Source organism: Anser brachyrhynchus (genome assembly GCF_964034855.1).
Source record: "Anser brachyrhynchus genome assembly, chromosome: 31".
Classification (NCBI taxonomy): Eukaryota; Metazoa; Chordata; class Aves; order Anseriformes; family Anatidae; genus Anser; species Anser brachyrhynchus.
Window position 1 is genome coordinate 351763 of NC_137724.1, and position 27973 is coordinate 379735.

At 49.9% G+C, this 27973-nt stretch overlaps 5 protein-coding genes, 1 long non-coding RNA gene and 1 pseudogene across 10 annotated transcripts in view; all 7 read left to right on the top strand.

Moving 5' to 3' along the window:
* The window catches only part of LOC308184367, a 295002-nt gene that overhangs the window by 99463 nt on the left and 167566 nt on the right, over window positions 1–27973 (top strand). The gene's annotated exons all lie outside the window — the stretch shown is intronic.
* Window positions 1–27973, top strand: part of LOC308184326 (olfactory receptor 14A16-like) — a 169329-nt pseudogene that overhangs the window by 80236 nt on the left and 61120 nt on the right. The gene's annotated exons all lie outside the window — the stretch shown is intronic.
* The window catches only part of LOC308184344 (olfactory receptor 14C36-like), a 195479-nt gene that overhangs the window by 37071 nt on the left and 130435 nt on the right, over window positions 1–27973 (top strand). The gene's annotated exons all lie outside the window — the stretch shown is intronic.
* Window positions 6562–8934, top strand: LOC308184330 (olfactory receptor 14A16-like). Its single transcript, XM_080571383.1, has one exon. The coding sequence runs from the start codon at window positions 6590–6592 to the stop codon at window positions 7640–7642; it is 1053 nt and encodes a 350-aa protein (XP_080427509.1). The 5' UTR covers window positions 6562–6589; the 3' UTR covers window positions 7643–8934.
* LOC308184361 (olfactory receptor 14C36-like) overlaps window positions 11406–27973 on the top strand; it is a 155969-nt gene continuing 139401 nt past the window's right edge. The window contains exon 1 of one of the 2 annotated variants that reach the window (XM_080571415.1): window positions 11406–11504. The gene's annotated coding sequence lies outside the window, so the exon portion shown is untranslated. Of the gene's footprint in view, window positions 11505–24149; window positions 24902–27973 lie in introns of those variants that run through there. The other variant, XM_080571416.1, reaches the window with a different exon arrangement.
* LOC308184328 (olfactory receptor 6E1-like) lies at window positions 17662–19272 on the top strand. The gene has a single exon (XM_080571381.1). The coding sequence runs from the start codon at window positions 18149–18151 to the stop codon at window positions 19214–19216; it is 1068 nt and encodes a 355-aa protein (XP_080427507.1). The 5' UTR covers window positions 17662–18148; the 3' UTR covers window positions 19217–19272.
* On the top strand, window positions 24900–27017 carry LOC308184335 (olfactory receptor 14A16-like; the record flags this gene model as incomplete). Its single annotated transcript, XM_080571388.1, is given in 2 exon segments — window positions 24900–26978; window positions 26982–27017. Coding segments are annotated over 2 exon segments (963 nt in total). The 5' UTR covers window positions 24900–26051.

Below are 27973 nucleotides of genomic sequence, written 5' to 3' on the forward strand. Positions count from 1 at the left end.
TCAAGGAAGATGATTCTCCCCCTCTGCTCTGCTCTCGTTAAACCTCACCTGGAGTCCTGCACTCATCTCTGATGAGTGCAGCATCAGCACGAGAAGGACATGGAAGTATTAGAATGAGTACAGAGGAGGGCAACAAAGATAATTAAGGGGCTCGAGCACCTCTCCTATTGAAGAGGAGAGTTGGGAGGGAGTTGGGGTTTTTCAGCCTGGAGAAGAGAAGACTCCAGGGAGATGATATAGTGGCCCTCCTGTACCTAAAGGAGGTCTACAGAAAAGCTGGGGATGGACACTTTGTCCGGGAGTATAGTGATAAGACAAGGAGTAATGCCTTTAATCTAAAAAAGGGTAGGATTCAGTCAGATAGAAGGAGGAAATGTTTTACTCTGGCAATGGTGAGGCACTGTGTCCTGGTTTCGGCTAGAATAATTTTCCTCCTAGTAGATGGTATGGTGCTGTGTTTGGGATTTAAGATGAGTATAATGTTGATAGCACACTGATGTTTTAATTGTTGCAGAGCAGTGCTTACACCAAGCCAAGGACTTTTCAGCTTCTCACTCTGTCCTGCCAGTGGGCAGGCTGGGTGTGCATTGGGAGCTGGGAGGGGACAGACCCAGGACAGCTGACCCAAACTGGCCAAAGGGGTATTCCATACCATCTGACGTCATGCTAAACAATATATAGGGGTGGCTGGCCGGGGGGGGAGGTGGGGCGGACTGTCTGCTTGGGGTAGGCTGGACATCAGTCAGCAGGTGGTGAGTAATTGCTTCTGCACCACTTGTTTTGTGCACATTATTATTAGTAGTGCTATTATCATTATTATTAATATTTTTCTTTCTTTTCTGTCTTAATAAACTGCCTTTATCTCAACTCTCAGGCTTCATTTTTTTTTGATTCTCTCCCCCCATCCCAGAGAGGGAGGGGAGAGGGTGAGTGAAGTGCTGTGTGGTGCTTAGCTGCTGGCTGGGTTAAACCACAACACTCTGGAACAGGTTGCCCAGAGAAGATGTTTACTCCTCATCCCTGGAAGTGTTCAAGGCCAGGGTAGATGGGGGCTCTGAGTAACCTGATCTAGTGGGAGGTATCCCTACCCATGGCAGGGGGATTATAAGTGGATGATCTTTAAGGTCCCTTTCAACCCAAACCATTCTGAGATTCTATGATACTATGGCACCTGATGGGATTCACCCATGAGAATGGAGAGAGCTGGCTGATGTCCTTGCGAGGCCACTCTTGGTCATCTTGGATCAGTCCTGGTGACTAGCAGAAGTGCCCCAAGACTGGAGGAAAGTAAATGTCCATCCTTGCTGCAAGAATGGCAAGGACGAGAGCCCAGGGAAGTGCAGGCTGTTTAGGCTTCATTCCATCCCTGGGAAGGCGATGGAGCAGCTTATCCTGGAACCCATTTCCAGGCACAGGAAGGACAAGAAAATCATCTGGAGCAGTTGGAACTTCTTCATGTAGAGGAAGTCACGCTTGACCAGTTTGGGCATAAAATGCCTCTGACGAAATGACTAGCCTGGCAGATGAGGACAGAGCAGTGGATATCAATCTACTTTGACTTCAGTAGGGTTTTGTGGTGGATTAAACCTGGTAAGCAGCTAAGCACTATATGGCTACTAGCTCGTTTCTCCTACCTAGCGGGGTGGTTTGAAAAGAACAGAAGGCTCAAAGTGAAAAAAAAATTGTGGGCTGGGATAAAGACAGTTTAATAGCTAGATGCGCACAGAAGCAACAACAACAAACCAACCAACCAACCAACAAAAAACAGAACTCATTATTCACTACTTACCATTGACAGGCAGATGTTTAGCCATTTGTAGGGAAGCAGCGCTTCACCACGTGTAACCAGTCATTGCGAAAGCAGATTGCATACTTCCTAACATTCCTCATACCACCAATAAAAGAAAAATACACATTTTGTAAGTGTTGCTTAAATAGCTAAACAAATGCCTATCTTTTCATTTATGTCTCAGCTCAGCTCAATAGACACATGTTCTTAGTAGAGCAGGTCCAGGGGAAGGCCACAAAAATGATCGGAGAGCTGGAGCACATCTGCTACAAGGAGAGGCTGGGAGAATTGGGGTTTTTCAGCCTGGAGAAGAGAAGGCTCTGGGGAAAACTTACAGCAAATTTCCAGTAATTAAAGGGGTGTCCTGGTTTCAGCTAGGATAGAATTAATTTCCCTCATAGTAGCTGGTAGGGTGCTATGTTTTGGATTAAGATGAGAAGAGTGTTGATAACATGCTGATGTTTTAATTGTTGCAGAGCAGTGCTTACACCAAGCCAAGGACTTTTCAGCTTCTCGCTCTGTCCTGCCAGCGAGCAGACTAGGGGTTCAGCAGGAGCTGGGAGGGGACAGACCCAGGACAGCTGACCCAAATTGGCCAAAGAGGTATTTCATACCGTCTGAAGTCATGCTAAACAATATATAGGGGTGGCTAGCCGGGGTGGGGGGTCCGGCTGCTCGGGGATAGGTGGGGCATCGGTCAGTGGGTGGTGAGCAATTGCATTGTGCATCACTTGTTTTGTACTCATTATTAGTGGTAGTACTATTATTATTATTATTATTATTATTATTGTTATTATTATTATTATTATTACTTTCCTGTCTTAATAAACTGTTTTTATCTCAACTCACAGGCTTCGTTTTCCCGTTTCTTTCCCCCATCCCAGAGAGGGAGGGGGGAGGGTGAGCAAACGGCTGTGTGGTGTTTAGCTGCCGGACGGGTTAAACCACAAGGGGGCCTACAAGAAAGCTGTGGAGGGACTCATTACCAGGGAATGTAATGATAGAACAAGGGGTAATGGCTTTCAAGTAAAAAAGGGTAGATTTAGATCAGATATTAGATATTCACTTACTGCTGAACCATGTCTGCACAGCATCAAGGGTTTCTGTATCTCATCCTGCCCCCCCATGACATGTAGGCTGGGGGTGTGCAAGACATTGTGAAGTTTGCATCCTGGGCTGCATCAAAAGAGGAGTGGCCAGCAGATCGAGGGAGGTGTTTGTCCCCCTCTACTTTACCCTCATGAGGTCCCACCTGGAGTACTGCATGCAGGTTTGGGGACCCCAGCACAAGAAAGATGTGGACCTGTTAGAGCAAGTTCAGGGGAGGGCAACAAAGATGATCAGAGGGCTGGAATTCCTCTCCTATGAAAAAAGGCTGAGAGAGCTGGGAATGTTCAGCCTAGAGAAGAGAAGGCTCTGAGGAGACCTTGTTGCGGCCGTTTGGGACTTAAAGGGGTCTTATAAAAAGGATGGAGACAGACTCTTTACTCGAGTTGATAATGATAGGACAAGGGGGAATGGTCTTAAACTAATTGAGGATAGATTTAGACTAGACATTAGGAGGAAATTCTTGACTGCATGGATAGTGAGTCACTGGAAGAGGTTGCAGAGAGAAGTTGTGGATCCCCCATCCCTGGAGGTGTTCAAGGCCAGACTGGAGAGGGCCCTGGACAACTTGATCTAGTTGGTGGCATGCCTGCTTAAGGCACGCGGGGTTGGAACAAGATGATCTTTTACGTTCCTTTCAACCCAAGCCATTTTATGATTTTATGAATCTTTGATACAACAAGGACAACTAAGTCAAGCACTGAACCCTGCAGTCCACCACACTGCTAACAGAAGTATGCCACACACACCAAGAGGAACCTTCTGTGAAGACAGCCTGAGAGAGCTGGAATTGCCTAGCCTCGAGAAGAGAAGACTCCAGTAGACATTATTGTGGCCTTCCAATACATAAATCAGGCCTAGCCACGTGTGTAGTGATTAGAAGAGAATAGTTCAATTGGAAGAGACCTTCAAAGGTCATCTAGTCCAACTTCCTAACCTCTTAAGTGTTAAATGAAAGTTAGAGACTATGCATGAGGGTATTGTCCAAATGCCTCTTGAGCACTGACAGATATGGGGCATCAACCAGGTCACTAGGAAGCCTGTTCCAGTGTTTGAACACCCCCACAGTAGAGATAAATTTACTAAAGTCCAGTCTGAACCTCCCCCCGTGCGGCTTTGTACCACTCCCATATGTTCTGTGATCAGTTACAAGACAGAAAGGATCATCACCTCCTTCAACACTTCCCCTACTCAGGAAGTTGTTGAGAGCAATCAGGTTGCTCCTCAGCCTTCTCTTCTCCAGACTAGATGACCAAAGGGTCCTCAGGCTGTCCTCACAGGACATGTCCTTTTACCAGAATTCCCCCTTTTCCCTTGATTTCCCAAATGACAAGATCTCTAATCAGACAACCTCACCACAAGAAGTATTTACTCTCTCTCCCATGCTTGCACCAGTCAGTGAGACTGACCATGTTCGGTTCCCTTTGCTGTCTCCTTTATCACTTGTTGGTCACCGTTGTGTCCCTGGATGTGTTGTGGTTTATCCCCAGGAAATAGCCAAGCTCCCCACAGCCACTCTCTCCCTCCCCCTCCTTAACGGAACAGATGGAGAAAAATAGGAGAGAGATGGAGAGACTTTTTATCAGGGAGTGTCATGCTAGGACAAGTTTTAAATTAAAAGAGAGTAGATTTAGATAAGATCTAAAGAAGAAATTCTTCACACAAAGGGTGGTGAGACACTGGAACAGATTCCACAGAGAAGTTGTAGATGCCCCCTTCCTGGTAGTGTTCAACTTTAAGGGTGGATAAGAGCTTGAAAAATCCGATCTAGTGGGATTAGCCCCTGCCCATAAAAGGGGGGCTGGAACTACATGGTCTTTAATGTCCTTTCCCACCCAAAGCATTCAATGGTTCTAAGATCCTGGAAGCCTACAATTCATAGAATCATTAAAGTTGGAAAAGACTTCCAAATCATCTGGTCCAACTGTGCCCCAGCCACCAATACTACCCTCTAAACAATGTTTCTAAGCACCAAGCTTTCCTTAAACATCCCCATGGATGGTGACTCCACCACCTCCCTGAGCAACCCATTCCAAAGCCTAACCAAATTGGTCAAATATCAGGGTGGATGGAACCTTGAGCGACCTGGTCTAGTGAAAGCTTCCCCCTGCCATGCCAGGGGGGTTGGGACTAGATGGTCTTTAAGGTCCCTTCAGACCCAAAGGATTCTATGATACAATGATCCTGCAGGCCAACAATTGGTTGTGTAGCTTATGTAGACAGAGTGATTTCAGTTTCTGTCAAAAAGTTTCTCCCGCTTAATATCAACAAACATTTGGAAGAGATGGGATGCAGCCTGCCTGTCACTTTGTGGGTGTCCGGTCTCAGAATGGGACAAGAAATGAGTATTCTCAAGCCAAACTCTTCTTTTGAATCAGGGGAAAACACAACACTGGAAATAAGAGTTTATCTCAAGCTGAGAGAAGAAAATAAAGTGATTTCTTCAGCCTGATTCAAAGTTGATTTCCCTGGAGGCCCAGGGACTTATCAAGAGCTCCCTGTGCTGCTGAGCTGGGCTGGGCTCCTGGGCCCAAGGGGAGCCCCTGGCAAGTGGGCAGTGCTGCAGAGAGACAGCTCTGCCCAAGAGCAGCTCCTCTGCACAGTGCAGCAGGGCTGGGGGTACTGCGTGCAGAGGACAAGGGCGGCTGAGAGAAGGGAGGGAGATGTTAAAGGCAGTGTGGAGGGGGGCTGCTGAGAGCTCACTGTGAGAGAAATCTTCACAGCCCTGAACAGGGTAAGTCTGGCTGCAGGGCAGGGCAGCTCTTGTTCCTGGTGCCATCTGCAGAGTTGCTGGCAAATCCTGCAGACTGTGGGATCTTTCAGGGCAAACTTAGCATTTCTTTAGATAAGAGGAGAAAGACAAAGTCCAGAGCAGGGATTACCTGTAAAAGCCATCAGATGGATAGGACGTGAGGGTTCCTTTTCACGGGACTGGCTGCAGGCTGTGTAGCTGGGGTGCAGGCAGGGGTGCCCAGGGCTGTGGTGCAGAGCAGGGTCCCTGCTGTGCCCCAGGGGCTGTGTGCCAGGGTAGGGCTTCTGCTGCCTGCCAGGCTCAGCACTCAGCCTGCCCAGCGATCTGCCCAGGGAGCTGCAGGGAAAAGCTGCAGGTGGAAGGAGCCCCCCAGCAGGGCAGGGCGGGGAAAGGTCCTCCTGCTACCCAGAGGCTGCTGCCTGGGGCAGGCTGCTCAGAGCTCCACAGCACCCCCAGAACATCTCTGGGGGAGATTCTTTAAAGGGAAGAACAACACCTGCTGTACCTGAAGGGAAGACACCCTCTGAGGTCTCTGCTTTCAACTGCTTTGGAGGGCTGTCAGGGGGATGATAATGGTGTTGTCAGGATTGTAGAGAGACTGAAACTCATACAACATTACACTGAAAGAGACCTGTAGGTCTTTGAGGAACCTCACAATTTCACTCCACACCTTTTAGCCTACAGACAGCACCAACACCACCTTCACTGTTTCTTGTGGGATTGTAGGAACTCCTTCTCAGCACCTGCAAATAAAGAGATGCCTCTGGCCAGCGGGCATCTAAGGTCCACCACCGGTGCCCTTTACTAGAACTCTAGGGCATTACTGACTCCTGCTAAGCCCACAGATGATCTGCCAGATCTCTGAGGCAATCTTAGATAGAAAAAAAAACCAGAGCTCACAGGTAATACAGTGTGTCTTGCTGAGAAGGTGTCTGTGAAACATGGTAGACGTTTTGCTCAGATTAGTATCAAACTTGTTTATATCTATTCCTCCATGGACAGTCAACCATGCCCAGAGACAGCAAATGTCCAACAGCAGCTTCCCCACAGAGTTCCTCCTCCTGCCATTCGCAGACACACGCGAGCTGCAGCTCCTGCACTTCGGGCTCTTCCTGGGCATCTACCTGGCTGCCCTCCTGGGCAACGGCCTCATCCTCACAGCCGTAGCCTGCGACCACCGCCTCCACACCCCCATGTACTTCTTCCTCCTCAACCTCGCCCTCCTCGACCTGGGCACTATTACCACCACTGTTCCCAAAGCCATGGCCAACTCCCTCTGGGACACCAGATCCATTTCCCACTTGGGTTGCGCTGCCCGGGTCTTTATGTTTGCTGTCTTTGTCACAGCAGAGTTTTTCCTTCTCACCATCATGGCTTATGACCGCTACGTTGCCATCTGCAAGCCCCTGCACTATGGGACAACAATGGACAGCAGAACTTGCGCCAAAATAGCAGCAGCTACCTGGGGCAGTACTTTTCTCTATGCTGTGCTTCACACTGCCAATACCTTTTCCCTCCCCCTCTGCCAAGGCAATGCTGTGGACCAGTTCTTTTGTGAAATTCCCCAGATCCTCAAGCTCTCCTGCTCAAATGCCTACCTCAGAGAGGTTGGGCTCATTGTGGTTTGTTCTTGTTTGTTGTTCGGGTGTTTTGTTTTCATCCTTTTCTCCTATGTGCAGATCTTCAGGGCTGTGCTGAGGATCCCCTCAAAGCAGGGACGGCACAAAGCCTTTTCCATGTGCCTCCCTCACCTGGCCGTGGTCTCCCTGTTTCTCAGCACTGCCTTTTTTGCCTATCTGAAGCCCCCTTCCATGTCCTCCTCATCCCTGAATCTTTTGCTGGCAGTTCTGTACTCGGTGGTGACTCCAGCAGTGAACCCCCTCATCTACAGCATGAGGAACAAGGAGCTCAAGGATGCAGTGTGGAATGTGATGACTGGATTGTTTTCAGAAGCAGTAAACTGCCTGGCTTCTTCTTGTGCATTTCACTCATAATAGAGCTCATTGCAGGACCAGATATAAATTTTGTTGTTCTTTTTTTTTATCTTTTTGTTTTGCGTTTCTTGTGATAGTATCGTCAACAAAGGAATGTCCTGTTTTATCTTCTTCCTGTTTTATCCTAACTGTGTTTTGTCACTAAGAGACTTGGTGGATACAAGGTGTATTTAAAGTATATTTGAGATATATTTAAATAATAGGAAAGACCCTGTTGTGACTTCCTTGCCTGAGATCCTTCTTTGGAGACCTGTGGTAGAGCTCCAGGGGTACTTGGCTCTGTGCAAAGGTGGAGGGGAAAAGTCCTGGCACAGTAGCACTGCCAGGGAGCCCCAGGGCTTGGTCTTTCCTGAGGTGTTCTCCCTTTCACATCCCACTCACTGCTCCTGAGTCCTTGTGTTGCTGTGAGGACTGATTGCTCTTGTCGCTTGCTCACCGTGCTGCTGTGGGGCAGTCCTGTGTCCACAGGCAGGGACAGGCCAGGGGCACTTCTCTAACACAGCTGGCTCCGTACCAGCATCACCAGCATAAAATGGGATCTGCTGAGGGCAGTGCCTGAAGACTCAGCTCTGCTCCCAATGTTGCTCTCACGGATATTGCAAAAGAATAGACTTGAATGAGGCTCCTTCACAGAACCACAGAAACACAGAATCATCTAGGTTGGAAGAGACCTCCAAGATCACCTACTCCAACCTATGACTAACACTAACAATTCCTCCACTAAACCATATCACTAAGCTCTACATCTAAACATCTTCTAAAGACCTCCAGGGATGGTGACTCAACCACTTCCCTGGGCAGCCCATTCCAATGCCTAACAGACCTTTCCATAAAGAATTTTTTCCTAATATCCAACCTAAACCTCCCCCGGTTCAAATTTAGCCCATTCCCCCTCATCCTGTCACCAGGCACATGGGAGAATAGACCAACTCCCACCTCTCTACAGCCTCCTTTAAGGTACCTATAGAGAGCGATAAGGTCGCCCCTGAGCCTCCTCTTCTCCAGGCTAAGCAACCCCAGCTCCCTCAGCCACTCCTCTTGTTCTCCTGACCCCTCACCAGCTTCGTTGCCCTTCCCTGGACTGTCTCGAGCACCTCGATGTCATTCTTGTAGTGAGGGGCCCAAAACTGAACACAGTACTCGAGGTGTGGCCTCACCAGAGCCGAGTACAGGGGGACAATCCCTTCCCTAGTCCTGCTGGCCACACTGTTTCTTATGCAAGCCAGGATGCTGTTGGCCTTCTTGGCCACCTGAGAACACTGCTGGCTCATATTCAGCCGACTATCCACCAATACTCCCAGGGCCTTCTCTGACAGGCAGCTTTCCAGCCAGTCATCTCCCAGCCTGTAGCTCTGCTTGGGGTTGTTACGCCCCAGGTGCAGGACCCGGCACTTGACCTTGTAGAACTTCATAGAGTTGGCCTCAGCCCATCGCTCCAGCCTATCCAGATCCTTCTGCAAAGCCTTACTACCCTCGAGCAGATCAACACACGCACCTAACTTGGTGTCATCTTCAAACTTACTGAGGGTGCACTCAATCCCCTCATCCAGATCATCGATAACGATATTGAAGAGAACTGCCTCTAGTACTGAGCCCTGGGGGGCTCCACTAGTGACTGGCCTCCAACTGGATTTAACTCCATTCACCACAACTCTTCGGGCCCAGCTATCCAGTTTTTAACCCAGTGAAGTGTATGTCAGTCCAAGCCATGAGCAGCCAGTTTCTTGAGGAGAATGTTGTGGGAAATGGTGCCAAAAGCCTTACTGAAGTCAAGGTAGACCACATCCACAACCTTTCCCTCATCCACTAAGCATGTCACTTTGTCATAGAAGGAAATCAGGTTCGTCAAGCAGGACCTGCCTTTCATAAACCCATGCTGACTGGGCCTGATCGCCTGGTTGCCCTGCAAGTCTTGTGTGATGACACTCAAGATAATCTGCTCCATGTGCTTCCCTTGCACTCAAGTCAAACTAAGAGGCCTATAGTTTCCCGGGTCTACCCTCCAGCCCTTCTTGTAGATGGGCGTCTTATTTGCTAGCTGCCAGTCGACTGGGACCTTCCCTGATAGGCAGGACTGCTGATAAATGATGAAAAGTGGCTTGGTCAGCTCTTCTGCCACTTCTCTCAGTACCCTCGAGTGGATCCCATCCGGCCCCATCGACTTGCATACATCCAAGTGCTGTAGCAGGTTGCCAGCCATTTCCTCGTGGATAGTGAGGGCCACATCCTGCTCCCCATCCCCTTCCACCAGCTCAGGGTACTGGGTATCCAGAGAAAAACTGGTTTTGCCACTAAGCGCTGAGGCAAAGAAGGCATTAAGCACCTCAGCCTTTTCCTCCTCTCTTGTCACTGTTTCCCCCCGCATCCAGTAAAGAATGGAGATACTCCTTAATCCTCCTTTTTGTGTTTATGCATTTATAAACATATTTTTTGTTATCTTTAACAGCAGTAGTCAGACTGAGCTCCAGATGAGCTTTGGCCTTTCTAATTTTGTCCCTGCACAGCCTCATGACATCTTTGTAGTTCTCCTGAGTGGCCCGCCCTCTTTTCCAAAGGTCCTAAGCCCTATTTTTTTTCCTAAGCTCTAGCCACAGTTCCGTGTTCAGCCAGACCGGCCTTCTTCCACGCCGGCTCATCTTTGGGCATGTGGGGACGGTCTGCTCCTGAGCCTTTTAGATTTCCTTCTTGAAGAGTGCCCAGCCTTCCTGGACTCCTCTGCCCTTCAGAACTGCCTCCCAAGGGACTCTGCCAACCAGTGTCCTGAACAGTTCAAAGTCTGCCCTTCAGAAGTCCAAGTCAGCAGTTTTACTGATCTCTCTCCTGACTTCACCAAGAATAGAGAACTTTACCTTTTCTTGGTCACTCTGCCCAAGACAGCTCCTGACCACCACATCTCCCACCAGTCCTCCTCTGTTTGTGAACAGCAGGTCTAGTGGGGCACGTACCCTGGTAGGCTCACTAACCAGCTGTGTCAGGAAGCTATCTTCCACGCTCTCCAGAAACCTCCTAGACTGCTTCCTCTGAGCTGTATTGTATTTCCAGGATATGTCTGCAAAGTTGAAGTCCCCCAGAAGAACAAGTGCTGGTGATTGCGTGACTTCTGCCAGCTGCTTGTAGAATGCCTCATCTGTCTCCTCATCCTGGTTTGGCGATCTATAAGATATCCCCACCAGGATGCCTGCCTTGTTGGCATTCTCTCTGACCCTAACCCATAGGGACTCAACATTATCATTCCCAGACTCGAGTTCTACAACATCAAAACACTCTCTGCTATAGAGAGCCACATCACCGCCCCTTCTGTGCTGCCTGTCCCTTCTGAAGAGCCTATAACAAGCCTATAAGAGCCTATTCATTGAAGCACTCCAGTCATGGGATAGGTCCCACCATGTTTCAGTGATGGCAACCAGGTCATAGCTTGCCTTTTATTTTTTTGCTATTGAACACTGGCTACAGCTATATTATATTGGATATGCATCAATAAAATCTCTGTTTATGACCCAGAGAAATCTAACACCACAAATGTCAGTCAAATGTCACTCTGGCATCTCCAATGTCACCAGGGGTCTGCATCTGAACAGCTCCCTCCTGGCCTGTCTCCATTCAATGTGCTGGGAGCTAAGACAAGCAGTTGACATTCAGCTGCCTGGTTTGTGCCCACCTGAACCAAGACAAGAGGAATCCCAACTCCTGTGGGCTTCTGTGAGGCATGGGAGAGGCAGCTAAGCCCCCTTCTAGCCTCTGGACTGCAAACAAAACTAAGATGCCTTGGTTGACTCAGCTGAAACCCTTCCCTCAGCAGGGGGAAGGCAGATCCCTCCCTGTCTGTGCATGGGTGTTCTGCCTAAAACCAGGACATGGAAAGGTGATTCTTGGACATCATACCTCTTCTGAAATGAAGAAGGACAGTGTTCCCTTTCCAGTGGAGGGAAGGAACATAAAAGTTTACTTCAGTCTGTTTCAAAGTTGATTTTCTGGAGACCCAGGGACTTATCAAGAGCTCCCTGTGCTGCTGAGCTGGGACAGGCTCCTGGGCCCAAGGGGAGCTCCTGGCAAGCGGGCAGCGCTGCAGAGAGACAGCTCTGCCCACGAGCAGCTCCTCTGCACAGCGCAGCAGGGCTGGGGGCACTGCGTGCAGGGGACAAGGGCGGCTGAGAGAAGGGAGGGAGATGTTAAAGGCAGTGTGGAGGGGGTATGCTGAGAGCTCACTGTGGGAGAAATCTTCCCAGCCCTGAACAGGGTAAGTCTCTGGCTGCAGGGCAGTGCAGCTGTTCTTCCTGGTGCCATCTGCAGAGTTGCAGGCAAATCCCACAGCCTCTGGGAGCTTTCAGAAGGACTCTCAGAATTTCTTTGTATAAGAGGGGAACAACGAGGTCCAAAGCAGAGATTACCTGCCCAAACTGGCAGAAGGACAGGACATGAAGGTTTCTTCTCACGGGGCTGGCTGCAGGCTGTGTAGCTGGGGTGCAGGCAGTGGTGCCAGGGCTGTGGTGCAGAGCAAGGTCCCTGCTGTGCCCCAGGGGCTGTCTGCCGGGGCAAGGCCTCTGCCACCTTCCAGGTGCAGCACTCAACCTGCCCAGCGATCTGCCCAGGGAGATGCAGGGATAAGCTGCAGATGGAAGGAGCCCCCCCCGCCCATCGGGGCAGGTTCCTGCTGGTGCCCAGAGGCTGCTGCCTGGGACAGGCTGCTCCCAGCACCACAGCACCCCCAGGGCACTTCAGAGTAGACTCCACAAGAGAAAGATAAGTGCAAGGAATTATTGAAGAAAAGCGTTCTGTGCTTTGAGATTTCTCCTCTTGCTTTGCTGGGTGGCAGTGGGAGACGGGAATTTATTTCTACATTATTATGAAGGCAATGAGACCCCAGTTTTTCTTACCTCCTGTTAGGTCAGAGATACTCTTTAGCCACTAAACACAGGGAGTTGTCCCTGAAAATTTTCCTGGGACAGTAGGTGTCTGCAGGCAGCTTTCACCACACACCAGGTGGGATGGGGTCTGTGAGCAATGGCAGGGAGGAGATGTGGAGGTAGGGAAGCAGTTCCCAGCAGGGACAGCTCCAGGTAGCAGAGACGTGGGCAGGGTGGGAGAGGGAGCTGCTGCCTGAAACACAAAGGGAGGGGGGATTCAGGCACTTCCTGTTAAGCCTGCAGTGCAGGCACCTTCCCTGCAGCAACCCCCTGCTCTCCTCTGCCACCCAGCATATCCTCTGCCCTCACATTTTCCCTCCCCCTCTGCTAAGGCAATGCCCTGGACCAGTTCTTCTGTGAAATTCCCCAGATCCTCAAGCTCTCCTGCTCAGATGCCTACCTCAGAGAAGCTGGGTTTCTTGTTGTTAGCATCTGTTTTGTATCTGGGTGCTTTGTTTTCATTCTTTTCTCCTATGTGCAGATCTTCAGGGCTGTGCTGAGGATCCCCTCAAAGCAAGGCTGACAGAAAGCCTTTTCCACTTGCCTCCCTCACCTGGCTGTGGTCTCCCTGTTCATCAGCACTGGCTTATTTGCCTACCTAAAACCTCCATCCATGTCCTCCTCCTCCCTGAATCTTTTGCTGGCAGTTCTGTACTCGGTGGTGCCTCCAGCAGTGAACCCCCTCATCTACAGCATGAGGAACCAGGAGCTGAAGGATGCAGTGTGGAAAGTGATGACTGGACATTTTTCTGAAGCAATAAACCGCCCATCTTTTACATACCGCTCATAAGGTAACTTATTACAGCTTCAGACCCAATATATTTGGTGCTATTTAGTTTTATGTTTTAAATTTCCTTTCCTTTATTCATGATAGAATAGGAAATGTATTTGTTCATCCTCTTCCATTTCAGTATCTACCTGTCTCTTGTGACATAGAAACTTCGTGTGAAGGAGCCAGGCTCTCTTTGTATTTAAATAATAGAAAAGACATGGCAATGACTTGCTTGCCTGAGATTCTCCCTCAGAGAACTGTGGTGGAGCTGCAGGCGCACTTGGCTGTGTGCAGAGGTGGAGGGGAGAAGAGTCCTGGCACAGCAGCACTGCCAGGGAACCCCAGGGCTTGGTCTGTCCCAAGCTGCTCTCCATTTCACCTCCCATGCTCTCCTTCAGAGCCCTTGTGTTGCTGTGAGGACTGATTGTTCTTGTCACTTGCTCATCGTGCTGCTGTGGGGCAGTCCTGTGCCCACAGGCAGGGACAGGCCAGGGGCACTTCTCTAACACAGCTGGCTCCACACCAGCATCTCCAGCATAAAAGGGGATCTGCTGAGGGCAGTGCCTGAAGGCTCAGCTCTTCTTCCAAAGCTGCTCTCATGGATACTGCAAAGGAGTAGACTCGAAGGAGGCTCCTTGATTTCCTTGTTTCTCTTCCATGAGTCTCTGACTCTGAAGAAGGCCAGCTATCCGTGCGCACCCTCCATGGCCAAAGAACCACTTGTGTGGGAGGCAGTCAGTGGCAATGCCCTCCACGAGCTGGCTCTGCCTTGCCAGCCTGACCAGCACGGCCCTGCAGAGTGCCCCCATGGCCCCATGCACCACAGCCCCCTCACTCTGCAGAGCAGCACCGCCAGCTCGGGGGCTGTGGGCAGCATGGGCAGGGGCTGCAGGAATGGCTGCTCAGGCCAGCCCAGACATGGTGGGCTGGGGCAAGGCTGTGTGGGACCTGGGGTGTCCCGGGAGCAGAGCAGGGTGCTGTGTGTGTGTGCAGTGGTGCTGCCTGAGGAGCCCCAGGGCCAGCAGTGTTTTGGTGTTCTGTGCTGGGGAGCAGGGCTGTCCTGGGGAGCTGCAGGATGCCCAGGGGTTGGGAATCTCCTGCAGATGGCAGGAGCGGAGACACTGCCACTGACCTCCACTCCTCCATTTGCAGGTTTAGTGCCAGCCCAGCCTCAGCTCCTCTGCTGGGCTGGGCTGGGCTGGTCTGGACAGAGGAGAAGGAGGTGTGGAGAGCTGGGGAGGGTCTGGACTGGGCTGGCCTCCTGAGAGAGGCTGGGGGGAACCACAGAGCAGTCTGGTCTGGGCCCTTGTTCACTGGATATGGATATGACCAATGCTAATCAACATGACTTTCACACTAATTCCTTCTCTGCAGAGCTCTCAACACTCTCCTACAACATATATCAGTTCTTGATTTAATTTTCCACACAGCAGTGGCCATTTCCTTCAGGATGCCCTGGAGGAACTAAAGGCTGCATGGGGAACATGACTCCGGATGTGTGGGAGGCCTTCTGAAGCATGAGCTGGTTGGCAAGCAGAGTACCTGAGGGATTGTGCAGGGCATCCCCTGCACCCACTGCTGCTGGGGGGGCTGGGAAGAGGCCTCCTGAGCACAGCAGCTCCTTGTGGCCCTGTGGATGCTGGCTGTGAGGTCACTTCTGTCCCAGCACCTGGCTGGCCAACAGCAGGGAGGCAGAGCCTCTGAGGTCATAAAGGCCATCGGAAAGCTGCCCCCAACAGCGTGACACATTTGGGATGGCCAGGGGAGAGCTGAGAGAACATATCTGGGAGATCTGGGGGAGAGAAGAGGGGTTTGGCTAAGAGAAAAGAAAGATTTTGAAGAGTTAAGAGGGGTTCAGGTAAGGCTGATGATGCTAAAACACTCACTGGGAAAAATGTTCGTGTTATGTCCTGGCAATGTTTCTAACCAGGAACCTGAAAACCTGGTGCTACCCTAAATACTATCCCTTACACTCAAAGGAATCCACTGCTCTCATCCCCAACCTCAAATCCTACTCTGAAGTCCAGCCCACACCACATCAGCTCTTTCCATTATTTTTAATCCATTGCTCTTGATAATCCATATCCCTTAATCCCTAGCATTATATTGCCAGCCTGAACACTAATTTTTCTGAGGCCTATAGCTCATCAGCTGAGATTTCTTCCAGATGAGAAAGCCAGGTGTGAGACAAGAAGAGGAAAGGAGCTTCTCTTAACCCCCAACCACAGGCAATAGCCCAGGTGCAACATGTACAACCAAGTTTCCAAAGTACTGAGCTGATGCAGCCCACTGGGGGATCCTTGGAAGAGGAATTAGATGTGAAGAGAGGGGTCCAGCTGGAGGAGAGAAAACATGCAGGTGGGAGTCTGTGAATAAAAAGAGACGGAATAACTTGGACATAGGTTTCTGGGGCCATTTCTGATGCCTTTGGGTATCTGAAAACTCTTCATGGATCAGAAAAGCATGACATAGGCATTTAGAGTGACCACCCCCCCATTGGCAGTTGTTGCAGGAGGTAGAAAAGACATGGACTGGGACGGCTGCTGTGCACTTCTTTGCTGGGTGCTTGCAAACAAGTGCTCCTCTTCCTTGATCATCTCCACCAGAAAGAGGAGTTCATGTATCAGGCTTGGATGTGAACCCCATGCACCTACATTTCAGTGTGAGGCTCCTGAGACAGATCGGGATCCATATCTCTTGTCCTTAGCAGCAGCAGCACAGACAACTGTGCCCACTGGGTCTCCCCGTCCTGCATTTCCAGTCAGAACAGAGGTAGCTTTTAAACTAAAAGAGGGTAGTTTTAGATTGGATATTCAAAAGAAATTATTTTCTCTGAGGGTGGTGAGGCACTGGAACAGGTTGACCAGAGGAACTGTGGGTGCCCCATCCCTGGAAGTGTTCAAGGCCAGGCTTAATGGGGCTTTGAGCAACCTGGTCTAGTGGAATGTGCCCCTCCCTATGGCAGGGCAGTTGGAAATAGATGATCTTTAAGGTGCCTTTGAAACCAAATCTTTATATGTTTTTGTGATCTTATGATTAATGTGACTGACCAGACTTGTTTCCTGTCACTGCCTCCCATTCTTATTTTTTCTCATTGCATGGGAAAAGGTCTTTGACCAGATCCCCTCAGTGCTTTTAGTTGATTGTCAGGGCTAAACCGCAACATATTGCTGTTGGTGACTGGGCTTGAGCTTTTGCTAAAACAATTACAGCTAATGGGTTAATCTCAACAAGTTTTCCAGATGAAGCCAGTGCAGAGATTTCCCTTTGCCAGTCTAGAGGCAAAGAGCAAGGTGGGGCACTTGGGGTCTAAGACCATCCCAAGCCCCAGGCTGAAATGTCCGTGCAAACATGGTTGTACTACCCACTTCTGAGCTTCCCATTTTACTGCCTAAGTGCACCCATTCTGCCCTGGGACAGGTCCTGAGGGGACAACACATCCCACAGAGAAGCCTTTCACTGCTTCAAACCCATCATCTCCTCCTCCACCCTTGCATTTTGAGGTGGTTTCTTTTTGCAGTCATCTGCTCTGATCCTTTCTATGTCTAAACACATAGGGAAAGGTGAAGGAGAAAATGTCTGTCTTTACTGAACAAGTATCTCTTGTGCTTTTTGTTTTAGTTTTCTTTATTTTCCTGCTACCTGAGTAGTGTGATTTATGTAAGAGAGTAATTTACTACAATCGTCAGAGACTTGAGTAATGAGTTTCATCTCTCTCTCTGTTTTTTTTTTTTTTTTTTTCCTGTTAGAGGAGTAGTTTGATTTACAGATGAGAGCAACTTACCTAAATCATCAGAGACTTGAGACTTCAGTAATGAGTTTCACCTACTTCACTCCTGGTGCCTGTGAGAACTTGTTCTCCCGAGGCTTCCCCAACAGTCAATGGAGACAAGAGAAAGTGCTCGTGGCTGGGTCGTCCCAGACTAGAACTGCCATGCAAAATAAAGGTGAGGGATCTCTTTCAGATGTTCTTCTTTCTCTCAGCATTGACAGGATGGGAGTAAGTTAAATTGCTCAGCCTCCAGGATATGACTTTTAGACAACTGAAATATAAGCCTACACAATAGTACTTGGCACTTTGCTTTTTTTAGGCGCTTCCTCTTTGTACAACAAGGACCATCCTTAAGCTTTTGAAGATGACAAGATTTTTCCACCTCTCGGAGCAGTAAGGCATTTAGGTGACACCATCTGATAGTAAGAGAGAAGAGCAACTGTTTGGAAACAACTGCATTTCCACGCAGAATGAGGTCAGATGAGATTGTGTGACGGATCCATTTCCACTGACCTGGTGGGACAATAATGAATTTTGTCCTTAATTTAGATTACTGAAAAAGGCAAACTACACTTGGTCCCCATTTTCCCTCTTTCCTAAAGAAACAGGGGAAGATGATGCAGAATAAATCAGGGCATTACAAAAGAGATACATGAAATTTGTTTGTCTTGAAATCAACCAAGGGATCCTCTGCTGCTGCTAGTCCAAAAAGGCAAGTACTGAAGAAGAGAGAGAAGAACTTTAAATATACATACTTGAATTCATGGTTTAGCATCTACATAGTAGGAAATATTTGTGCAGGACATGAGATTTCCTTTTGAAACATTGTTATGATGGATGTTTGCAATTGTTCTGAGTGAATGTGAACTTTCCCAGGAACGGGGTGCAATCACTAACAACCCTTTCTTAGCCCTGTGTTCTTGAGAAAGAATCGCTTGTGGCTGATGGACAAAGTTGGAAAGAAGACAAGAAATTCCCTGAGGACTCTGCTTGATATGTGAAATAGAAAAGTCAGGGTGTGAGGAAGTTCCAAAGGAATCTCTTTCTCTCTCTGTTGTATGGGAAGCCTGCAAGCAGGAAAAGAGAGAAGGAAGGAGATAGCCTTCTGTCCAGACCATGAAATTACTGTACTTGGTTTTGCCATGTTCCTACCTCAGCAGGATGAATGGAAATTGGGCATGGGAGTAGGCAATGGAACTGTCGTTACTGAATTCATCATCGCAGGCTTCTCAGGGCTTGATCAAAGGCTACAGCTATTTCTCCGTCTGGTCCTTCTACTTATGTACCTGACAACGGTGACGGGGAACGCAGCCATCATTTTCCTGGTGTGTGTGGATAACCGCCTGCAAACTCCCATGTACTTTTTCATTGGCAATCTGGCATTCCTGGAAATCTGGTTTACATCCTCCACAAGCACCAAACTGTTGGTGATTCTGAGCTCTGGCAGGAGAACAATCTCAGTAGGTGGCTGCTTTGCCCAGTCCTCTTTCTATTTTGCCCTGGGTGGTGCAGAGTTCACTCTCCTTGTTGTCATGTCCTTTGACCGTTACGTTGCCATCTGCCAGCCTTTGCGCTATGCTGCCATCATGAAACATCGGCTCTGCATCCACCTGGTTGCTGCTGTTTGGGTCATGGGCTTCGCATTCTTGAGTTACCACCTGGTGCTGCTCTCCAAGCTCACTTTCTGTGGTTTGAACAAGATTGAGCATTTTTTCTGTGACAACACCCCATTATTCCAACTTTCCTGCTCTGACGTCACCCTGCTTTGGAAAACAGAATCAGTTTTCATATTGTTTATTGTGCTGTCTTCCTTGTGTTTAACTCTGGCATCTTACACAAGCATCTTTTTCTGTATTCTACAAATGCCAGCAGCCTCTGGGAGGAAAAAAGCTTTTGCTACATGTTCTTCCCATCTCACCACCTTGGCCATTGTCTATGGAAGCTGCATTGCTCTCTACTCATGTCCCTCAGGACATGTTTCTTTGGAGACCAACAGAATTGTAGCTTTGCTGAACACTGTCCTGTACCCGTTCTTAAACCCATTCATCTACAGTCTTAGAAACAAGGCCGTGATGCTGGCCCTGAAGGAAGCCATGGCCCGTGCAACAGCACAGCTTTTCCCCTAATCGTGATGCATTTCTGAAGAGCAATATAAGTTCTCTGCGGTCATATCTTATGTAATACCACCTCCATATGTATGTGACCTCCACAAGTAGATGTCTCCAGAGGTTTATGTTCCTGCTGGATTGTGTTAGGGTGTTTGATAAGAAGTGCATCTGCATGCAAAAGGAAGGGCCAGGGAAGTGGTGGCAGGATGTTCATGCCTTGCCCTGGCTGCTTCCAGGCCCATTGCATGATGAGCCCCCAGCTCATCAAGGGCCATTCTCCATGATCCCAAAAGAGCACAAAGCACAATGGCAGGTGGGAACCCAAGTCACAGGCTCCTGTGGAACCAAGATCTTGTCCCAGCTCCTTCCAGGATTGCCTTGGGTGGACCACCACCCCGATGTCCAGGAAGGAAACCCATGAAGATGAACCACTGGCAGCAGCTCTCTGCATCACAATATACTAAGGGGGTTGCTGCCAAGGGCTGTAGGTACACATGGTGTGTGTACATGGGGAGTGAGTGCAGCAACTGGAGTAGAACCAGGGTGTTAGAGGGCCTGTTCTGGTCCCCTCAAGTGGAGAGAATGGGAGCCAGGCACATGTCCAGGGGAGGCTGAGTGTCTGAGCCCAGCTGCTGGAGGGATCCGCCTTGCACACACACACAAGCATTCAAGTGCACACACAACCACTTCACATTTCCCACTAACGTCTCTCCGTCCTGCTCAGCCAGAGAGGCTTGTGTGTGTGCCTCCCAGGAGTACACACTCTGCCTTGCTCAGGTTGAACTGAGGGACATGGAGATGCAGCAGCCTCAGCTCTCTCAGGCTGCCAGAGTGGGCTCTCTCTCTCATGGAGATGTGTGCCTGCTGGGCACAAAACCATTTCTGTATATGACATAGGTGCAGCAAGGTTGAAAGGAGTGGAAAGACAAAAGGGCAAGAGAAAACTGACTGAAGTGCACGTTATTGCCAATACAGGTGAGATCTTCTACTGCCAAGAAGTAAACGAATTAAGAGAAGAAAGTACTGAAAAAAGAGAGAACCTGAATATTGAAATGGAAGAGATCTGAGCCATGAAAACAAAGGTTACTAACACCAGCCGTCATGCTGCACTGGTCAAGCCCAGGATGCTGAGAAACAGATAGGAGCCCTGAAATCATAGTTACGAAAAAGACAAGGAGATTAAAAACTATGAAGTCACCTTGTCTTCAAGCTTCAAAGCTCTTCTAAAAGCTGGAGATATTCAATGAGGTGGTCAAAATCTCAAATTAAGATGGAAAACTGAAGGAAAAGAGACAGTTCAGACTTAAGTAACACTTGACTATAACTTTTAGAGCTCTTAAGAAAAGTGATCCCATCTCTCCTGCATAACTTTTGGAAAAGTACTCTAAAGGCATAATAAATGGGTTCTCCTATACAGGTCCTTTGATTACATTTGCTTTTAAGGCAAAACTGGTTTTCAGAAGGATGTGGATTATCCTCTTTGTTTTCTCAAATACTTCTGCTTTGTCACCCCACACTATGTTGTCATCAATATACTGCAGGTATTCAGGAGCTTCCCCCTTTTCAGTGCAGTCCACATCAGTCCATGGCAAATTGTAGGGCTGTGTTTCCACCCCTGGGACAGTTGATTCCAGGTGGACTGGACAGCCCTTCAAGGGAAAGCAAGCTGTGGTCTGCATACTGCTACCAAAGGGATGGAGAAAAACATCAGTGATATCAGTTGTGGCATACCGCTTGGCTGCCTTTGATTCTAGTTCATACTGAAGTTCTACCACGTCCGGTACTGCAGCACTCAGCAGTGGCATGACTTCCTTCAGGCCACGATAGTCCACTGGCCATATGGGACTATTAAAGGATGAGCGAGTCTTGCTGTTCACCCCTTGGCTCTCCACTTGATGAACCAGCTCGTGGATGGGAATCAGGGAGTCTCAGTTAGTGTGATACTGCCTCAGGTGCACCACTGGTGTAGCCATCAGCACCTGCTGTTCTTCAACCCTCAGAAACCCCACAACAGAAGGGTCCCATGAGAGACCGGGTCAAGGCAGACAGCTGTTTAATGTCCTCTGTCTCCAAGGCAGATATGCCAAAAGCCCACCGGAACCCTTTTGGATCTAGAAGTACCCTCTCCTGAAGTAGTCTATGCCAAGAATGTATAGAGCCTCCAGGCCAGTCCCAATGGGGTGCTTTTGCCACTCCTTCCCAGTTAGACTCACTTCAGCCTCCAATACTGGTACCAGTTGGGATTCCGCTGTCACTCCAGAAATACAAATGGGTTCTGCCCCTTTACAGCTTGATGGCATAACAGTACAGTTTGCACCAGTGTCCACTTGAGCCTTATATTCTTATGCGTCTGACATTTTTGGATTTCAGTAAAGCTTTTGACACAGTTTCCCATAGGATCCTACTGGACAAAATGTCCAGCATACAGCTAAATAAAAACATCATACAATGGGATAGCAATTGGCTGATGGGTAGGGCTCAAAATGTTGTGGTATATGGGGCCACATCAGGCTGGTGGACAGTCACTAGTGGGGACCCCATGGCTCCGTTTTAGGGCCAATACTCTTCCATGTTTTTATAAGTGATTTAGATGCAGGACTAGAAGATGTTTTGAGGAAATTTGCTGATGACACTGAAATGGGAGGTGTTGTTGACTCTGTCAAGGGTGGAAAGGCCTTGCGGAGAGATCTGGACAGATTGGAGAGCTGGGCAGTCACCAACTGCATGAAGTTTAACAAGAGCAAGTGCCGGGTCCTGCACTTGGGACGGGGCAACCCTGGCTATACGTACAGACTGGGGGACGAGACGCTGGAGAGCAGCCCCGCAGAGAGGGATCTGGGGGTTGTGGTTGACAGCAAGCTGAATATGAGCCAGCAGTGTGCCCTGGCAGCCAGGAGGGCCAACCGTATCCTGGGGTGCATCAAGCACGTCATTGCTAGGGCTATGAAAATGTTGAAGGGCCTAGAGGGGAAGATGTATGAGGAGTGGCTGAGGTCACTTGGTCTGTTCAGCCTGGAGAAGAGGAGGCTGAGTGGAGACCTCATCGCAGTCGACAGCTTCCTCATGAGGGGGAGTGGAGGGGCAGGTGCCCGTCTATTCTCTTTGGTGACCAGTGATAGGACCCATGGGAATGGTGTCAAGCTGAGGCAGGGGAGGTTTAGGCTAAGCATCAGGAAGAGGTTCTTCACTGAGAGGGTTATCGCGCACTGGAACACGCTCCCCAGGGAAGTAGTCACTGCACCAAGCCTGTCAGAGTTTAAGAAGCATTTGGACTCTGCACTTAGTCACATGGTCTGAATTTTTGGGTAGACCTGTGTGGTACCAGGAGTTGGACCCAATGATCCTTCTGTTTCCCTTCCAACTTGGACTGTTCTATGATTCTATGCTTCTATGATTCCAGGTCATTAAATCCACACAGTCCAATAAACATGATTGTCCCTTCCCTCCATCTGGCTGGAAGCAGGGCCCCTATAGCCCTATTCATAGTAGTTTTCCGTGTGTCTCAGGGACTGTGATGGAAACAGGAGCAGCAATTTTCTCAGAAGACCCCCCCTTTGGCCATTGTTTTTCCTTGCAACTCACATACCCATGCCTCTAGGGTCAAGGTAGATTTCCCATTCCATTTTTTCATGTCCTCTCCATGGTCATGCAGGTAAAACCATTGGGTGTCATGTGGTGTGTACCCACCATACCCCCTTTCTTGAGCAGAGCGGAGGCTGATGACAAGCTTGACATGAGCCGGCAGTGTGCGCTTGCAGGCCAGAAGGCTGGCAGCATCCTGGGCTGCATCAAAAGAGGACTGGCCATCAGGTCGAGGGAGGTGATTGTCCCCCTCTACTCTGCTCTTGTGAGGCCCCACTTGGAATACTGTGTCCAGGTCTGGGGCCCCCAGCACAAGAAAGATGTTGACCTGTTAGTGGATCTAGAGGAGAGTCATGAAGGCGGTCAGAGGGCTGCAGCATCTCTTCTACAAAGAAAGGCTGAGAGAGCTGGGGCTGTTCTGCCTACGGAAGAGAAGGCTCTGGGGGGACCTCATTGTGGCTTTTCAGTATTTAAAGGGGCTTATAAAAAAATGGAGAGAGACTCCTTGCTCAATCAGATAATGAGAGGACAAGGGGGAATGGTTTCAAACTAAAAGGGGGGAGATTTAGATTAGAGGTTAGGAGGAAATTCTTCACTCAGAGGGTGGTGAGGCACTGGAAGAGGATGCCCAGAGAGGTTGTGGATGCTTTGTTCCTGGAAGTGTTCAAGACCAGGCTGGCTGAGGCAGCGGGTAACCTGATCTAGTGGGTGGCATCCCTGCCCATGGCAGGGGGCTTGGAACTGGATGATCTTTAAGGTCTCTTCCTCACCAAGCCGTTCGTTGATCCTATATTTCTATGATCCAAATGCCTCTTGAACACTGACAGTCATGGGACATCAACCAGGTCACTGGAAAGACCATTCCAGTTTTTGACCATCCTCACAATAGAGAAAATTTTCCTAATGCCCAGTCTGAACAGCCCCTGATGCAGCTTTGTGCCTCTCCCACATGTCCTGCCATTGGTTACCAGGGAGAAGAGACCGGCATCCTCCTCTCCACTTCCCCTCCTAAGGAAGTTATTGAGAGCAACGAGGTCGCCCTTCAGCCTTCTTTTCTGCAGACTACCCAGCAGTCCACAGGCTGTCTTAATAGGACGTGCCTTTTACCAGCATTACCCCTTTTCCATTGGTTTCCCATCTAAAAAGGTCCCTAATCAGATAACCTCCCTGGAATAAACATTTTCTCTCTCTCCCATGCTCTCACCAGTCAGCGTGACTGACCATGTCTGGCTCCCTTCACTGCCTCCTTTATCATTTGTCAGTCAGGTTTGTGTCCCTGGATACGTTGTGGTTTATCCCCAGGAAGCAGTAAAGCACCACACACACACAGCCACTCTCTCCTTCCCCCTTCATAAGAAACAGGGGGAGACAAACAGGAGATGGGGAGAGACTATTTATCAGGGAGAGTAGCAGTAGGACAACGGGCAACAGTTAAAAAAAAAAAAAAAGAAAAAAAAAGAGTAGATTTAGATCAGATCTAAAGAAGAAATTCTTCACACAAACGGTGGTGAGTCACTGGAACAGGTTGCTCAGAGAAGTGGTGGATGTCTCATCCCCCCCGGTAGTGTTCAAGGTCAGGGTGGATGAGACCTTGAGCAGCCAGGTCTACGGACAGGTGTCCTTGCCCATGGCAGGGGGGCTGGAACAAAATGGTCTTTAAGGTCCCTTCAGACTCAGAGCATTGTATTATATGGTGATCCTGCAGGCCGGCAATTGGTTGCGTAGCTTATGTAGACAGAGTGATTTCAGTTTCTGTGAAAATGTTTCCTCCGTCTGAATAATAATATGTGCTTGGAAGAGATGGGATGCAGCCTGCCTTTCACCTTGTAGCTCTCCGGTAGGCCTTGTAGCTCCCCTGGAAGCCCAGGGACTTGTCAAGAGCTCCCTGTGCTGCTGAGCTGGGCCGGGCTCCTGGGCCCAAGGGGAGCTCCTGGCAAGTGGGCAGTGCTGCAGAGAGACAGCTCTGCCCAGGAGCAGCTCCTCTGCACAGCGCAGCAGGGCTGGGGGCACTGCCTGCAGGGGACAAGGGCGGCTGAGAGAAGGGAGGGAGATGTTAAAGGCAGTGTGGAGGGGGGCTGCTGAGAGCTCACTGCGGGAGAAATCTTCCCAGCCCTGAACAGGGTAAGTCTGTGGCTGCAGGGCAGGGCAGCTCTTGTTCCTGGTGCCATCTCCAGATTTGCTGGCAAATCCCACAGCCTCTGGGAGCTTTCAGGAGGACTCTCGGAGGTTCTTTGGAGTAGAGGAGAACGACAAGTTCCAGAGCAGGGATTACTTGTCCATACTATCAGAGGGACAGGACATGAGGGTTCCTTCTTGTGGGGCCAGATGCAGGGGTTCAGGCAGGGGTGGCCAGGGCTGTGGTGCAGAGCAGGGTCCCTGCTGTGCCCCAGGGGCTGTCGCCTCTGCCACCTGCCAGGCTCAGCATTCAGCCTGCCTGGGGAGCTGGCCAGGGCGCTGCGGGGAGAAGCTGTGGGTGGAAGGAGCCCCCCCAGCAGGGCAGGGCAGAGCAGGGCAGGGCAGGTTCCTGCTGGTGCCCAGAGGCTTCTGCCCGGGACAGGCTGCTCCCAGCTCCAGAACATAAACAGGACATCTCTGGGCTTGATTCTTTAAAGGGAAGACCAAGTCCTGCACTACATGAAGGGAAGGCACTCTTCAGAGTCTCTTCTTTCACTTTCCTGCCCTGAAGGGCTTTCAGGACAGGTCAGAGCTGCTCCCTAGCCACCAAACAAAGGAAGATGTCCCTGTAAAGTGCCCTGAAATAGGTGGTGTCTGCAGGGAAGAGCAGAGCACACACCAGGTGGGACGGGGTCTGTGAGCAATGGCAGGGAGGAGATGTGGGGACAGGGAAGCAGTTCCCAGCAGGGACAGCTCCAGGCAGCAGAGACCTGGGCAGGGAGGGAGAGAGAGCTGCTGCCTGAAACACAAAGGGAGGGGGGATTCAGGCACTCCCTGCCAGGCCTGCAGTGCAGGCACCTTCTCTGCAGCAACCCCCTGCTCTCCTCTGCCACCCAGCACGGCCTCTGCCTTCAGGGGCTTTGGGGCATGAGCCACCTCCTCCTCATCTGGACCTCCAGAAGAGGAGAGGAGCCTGTGTCCTGCAAGATGATACACAACGAGGAGACTAAGAGTGCCTTCCCTGCAGTGTCACGTCCATAGCTGAAATGCAAGCTCAGGGAATGGTGATTTCTGTAGAGAAGCAGGGGGTTTTACTCAGAGAAGTTTTGGTAAGTTGTCTGTTTTTTTCTCAATGGACAGGTACTAGAGACAGCAAATGCCCAACAGCACCTTCCCCACTGAGTTCCTCCTCCTGCCATTCGCAGACACACGCGAGCTGCAGCTCCTGCACTTCGGGCTCTTCCTGGGCATCTACCTGGCTGCCCTCCTGGGCAACGGCCTCATCCTCACAGCCGTAGCCTGCGACCACCGCCTCCACACTCCCATGTACTTCTTCCTCCTCAACCTCGCCCTCCTCGACCTGGGCTCCATCTCCACCACTGTCCCCAAAACCATGGCCAACTCCCTCTGGGAATACTGGGCCATTACCTATGCAGGCTGTGCTACCCAAGCCTTTTTGTTAGTCTTTTTTCTTTCAGCAGAATTTTCTCTTCTCACCATCATGGCCTATGACCGTTACATTGCCATCTGCAAACCCCTGCACTATGGGACAATAATGGACAGCAGAACTTGTGTCAACATGGCAGCAGCTGCCTGGGGCAGTACTTTTCTCTATGCTGTGCTACACACTGCCAATACATTTTCCCTCCCCCTCTGCCAAGGCAATGCCCTGTACCAGTTCTTCTGTGAAATTCCCCAGATCCTCAAGCTCTCCTGCTCAGATGCCTATCTCAGAGAAGTTGGGCTTCTTGCGTTTAGTGCCATTTTAGCATTTGGGTGTTTTGTTTTCATTGTGCTGTCCTATGTGCAGATCTTCAGGGCAGTGCTGAGGATCCCCTCCCAGCAGGGACGGCACAAAGCCTTTTCCACATGCCTCCCTCACCTGGCTGTGGTCTCCCTGTTCATCAGCACTGGCACATTTTCCTACTTGAAGCCTCCCTCCACGTCCTCCTCATCCCTGAATCTTTTACTGGCAGTTTTGTACTCGGTGGTACCTCCAGCAGTGAACCCCCTCATCTACAGCATGAGGAACCAGGAGCTGAAGGATTCACTGGGGAAACTGGTGACTGGACGTATTTCAGAATGAATAAACTGCTTGTTATCTTCAGCATATTACTCATAATGTAACTGATTAGAGGTGCAGATGCTGTTTATTTATTTATTTATTTTATTTATTTATTTTGTGTGTATGTATTTCTTCTTTATTTTCTTTTTCTTCCAATAGTGTTTTCTGGAAAGAAAGTTTATTCTTCTACCCCTTTCTATTCAAGTATCTACTTGTCTTGTGTGACTCAAAGGCTTGGTGTAAACAAGGAACCAGTCTCTCTTTGTATTTAAATAATAGAAAGAACCCTGCAGTGACATGCTTGCCTGAGATCCTTCCTCAGAGACCTGTGGTGGAGCTGCAGGCGCACTTGGCTGTGTGCAGAGGTGGAGGGGAGAAGAGTCCTGGCACAGCAGCACTGCCAGGGAACCCCAGGGCTTGGTCTGTCCCAAGCTGCTCTCCATTTCACCTCCCATGCTCTCCTTCATTGACCTTGTGTTGCTGTGAGGACTGATTGTTCTTGTCACTTGCTCATCGTGCTGCTGTGGGGCAGTCCTGTGTCCACAGGCAGGGACAGGCCAGGGGCACTTCTCTAACACAGCTGGCTCCACACCAGCATCTCCAGCATAAAAGGGGATCTGCTGAGGGCAGTGCCTGAAGGCTCAGCTCTTCTTCCAAAGCTGCTCTCATGGATACTGCAAAGGAGTAGACTCGAAGGAGGCTCCTTGATTTCCTTGTTTCTCTTCCATGAGTCTCTGACTCTGAAGAAGGCCAGCTATCCGTGCGCACCCTCCATGGCCAAAGAACCACTTGTGTGGGAGGCAGCCAGTGGCAATGCCCTCCACGAGCTGGTTCTGCCTTCCCAGCCTGACCAGCACGGCCCTGCAGAGTGCCCCCACGGCCCCACGCACCACAGCCCCCTCGCTCTGCAGAGCAGCACCGCCAGCTCGGGGGCTGTGGGCAGCATGGGCAGGGGCTGCAGGAATGGCTGCTCAGGCCAGCCCAGATGTGGTGGGCTGGGGCAAGGCTGTGTG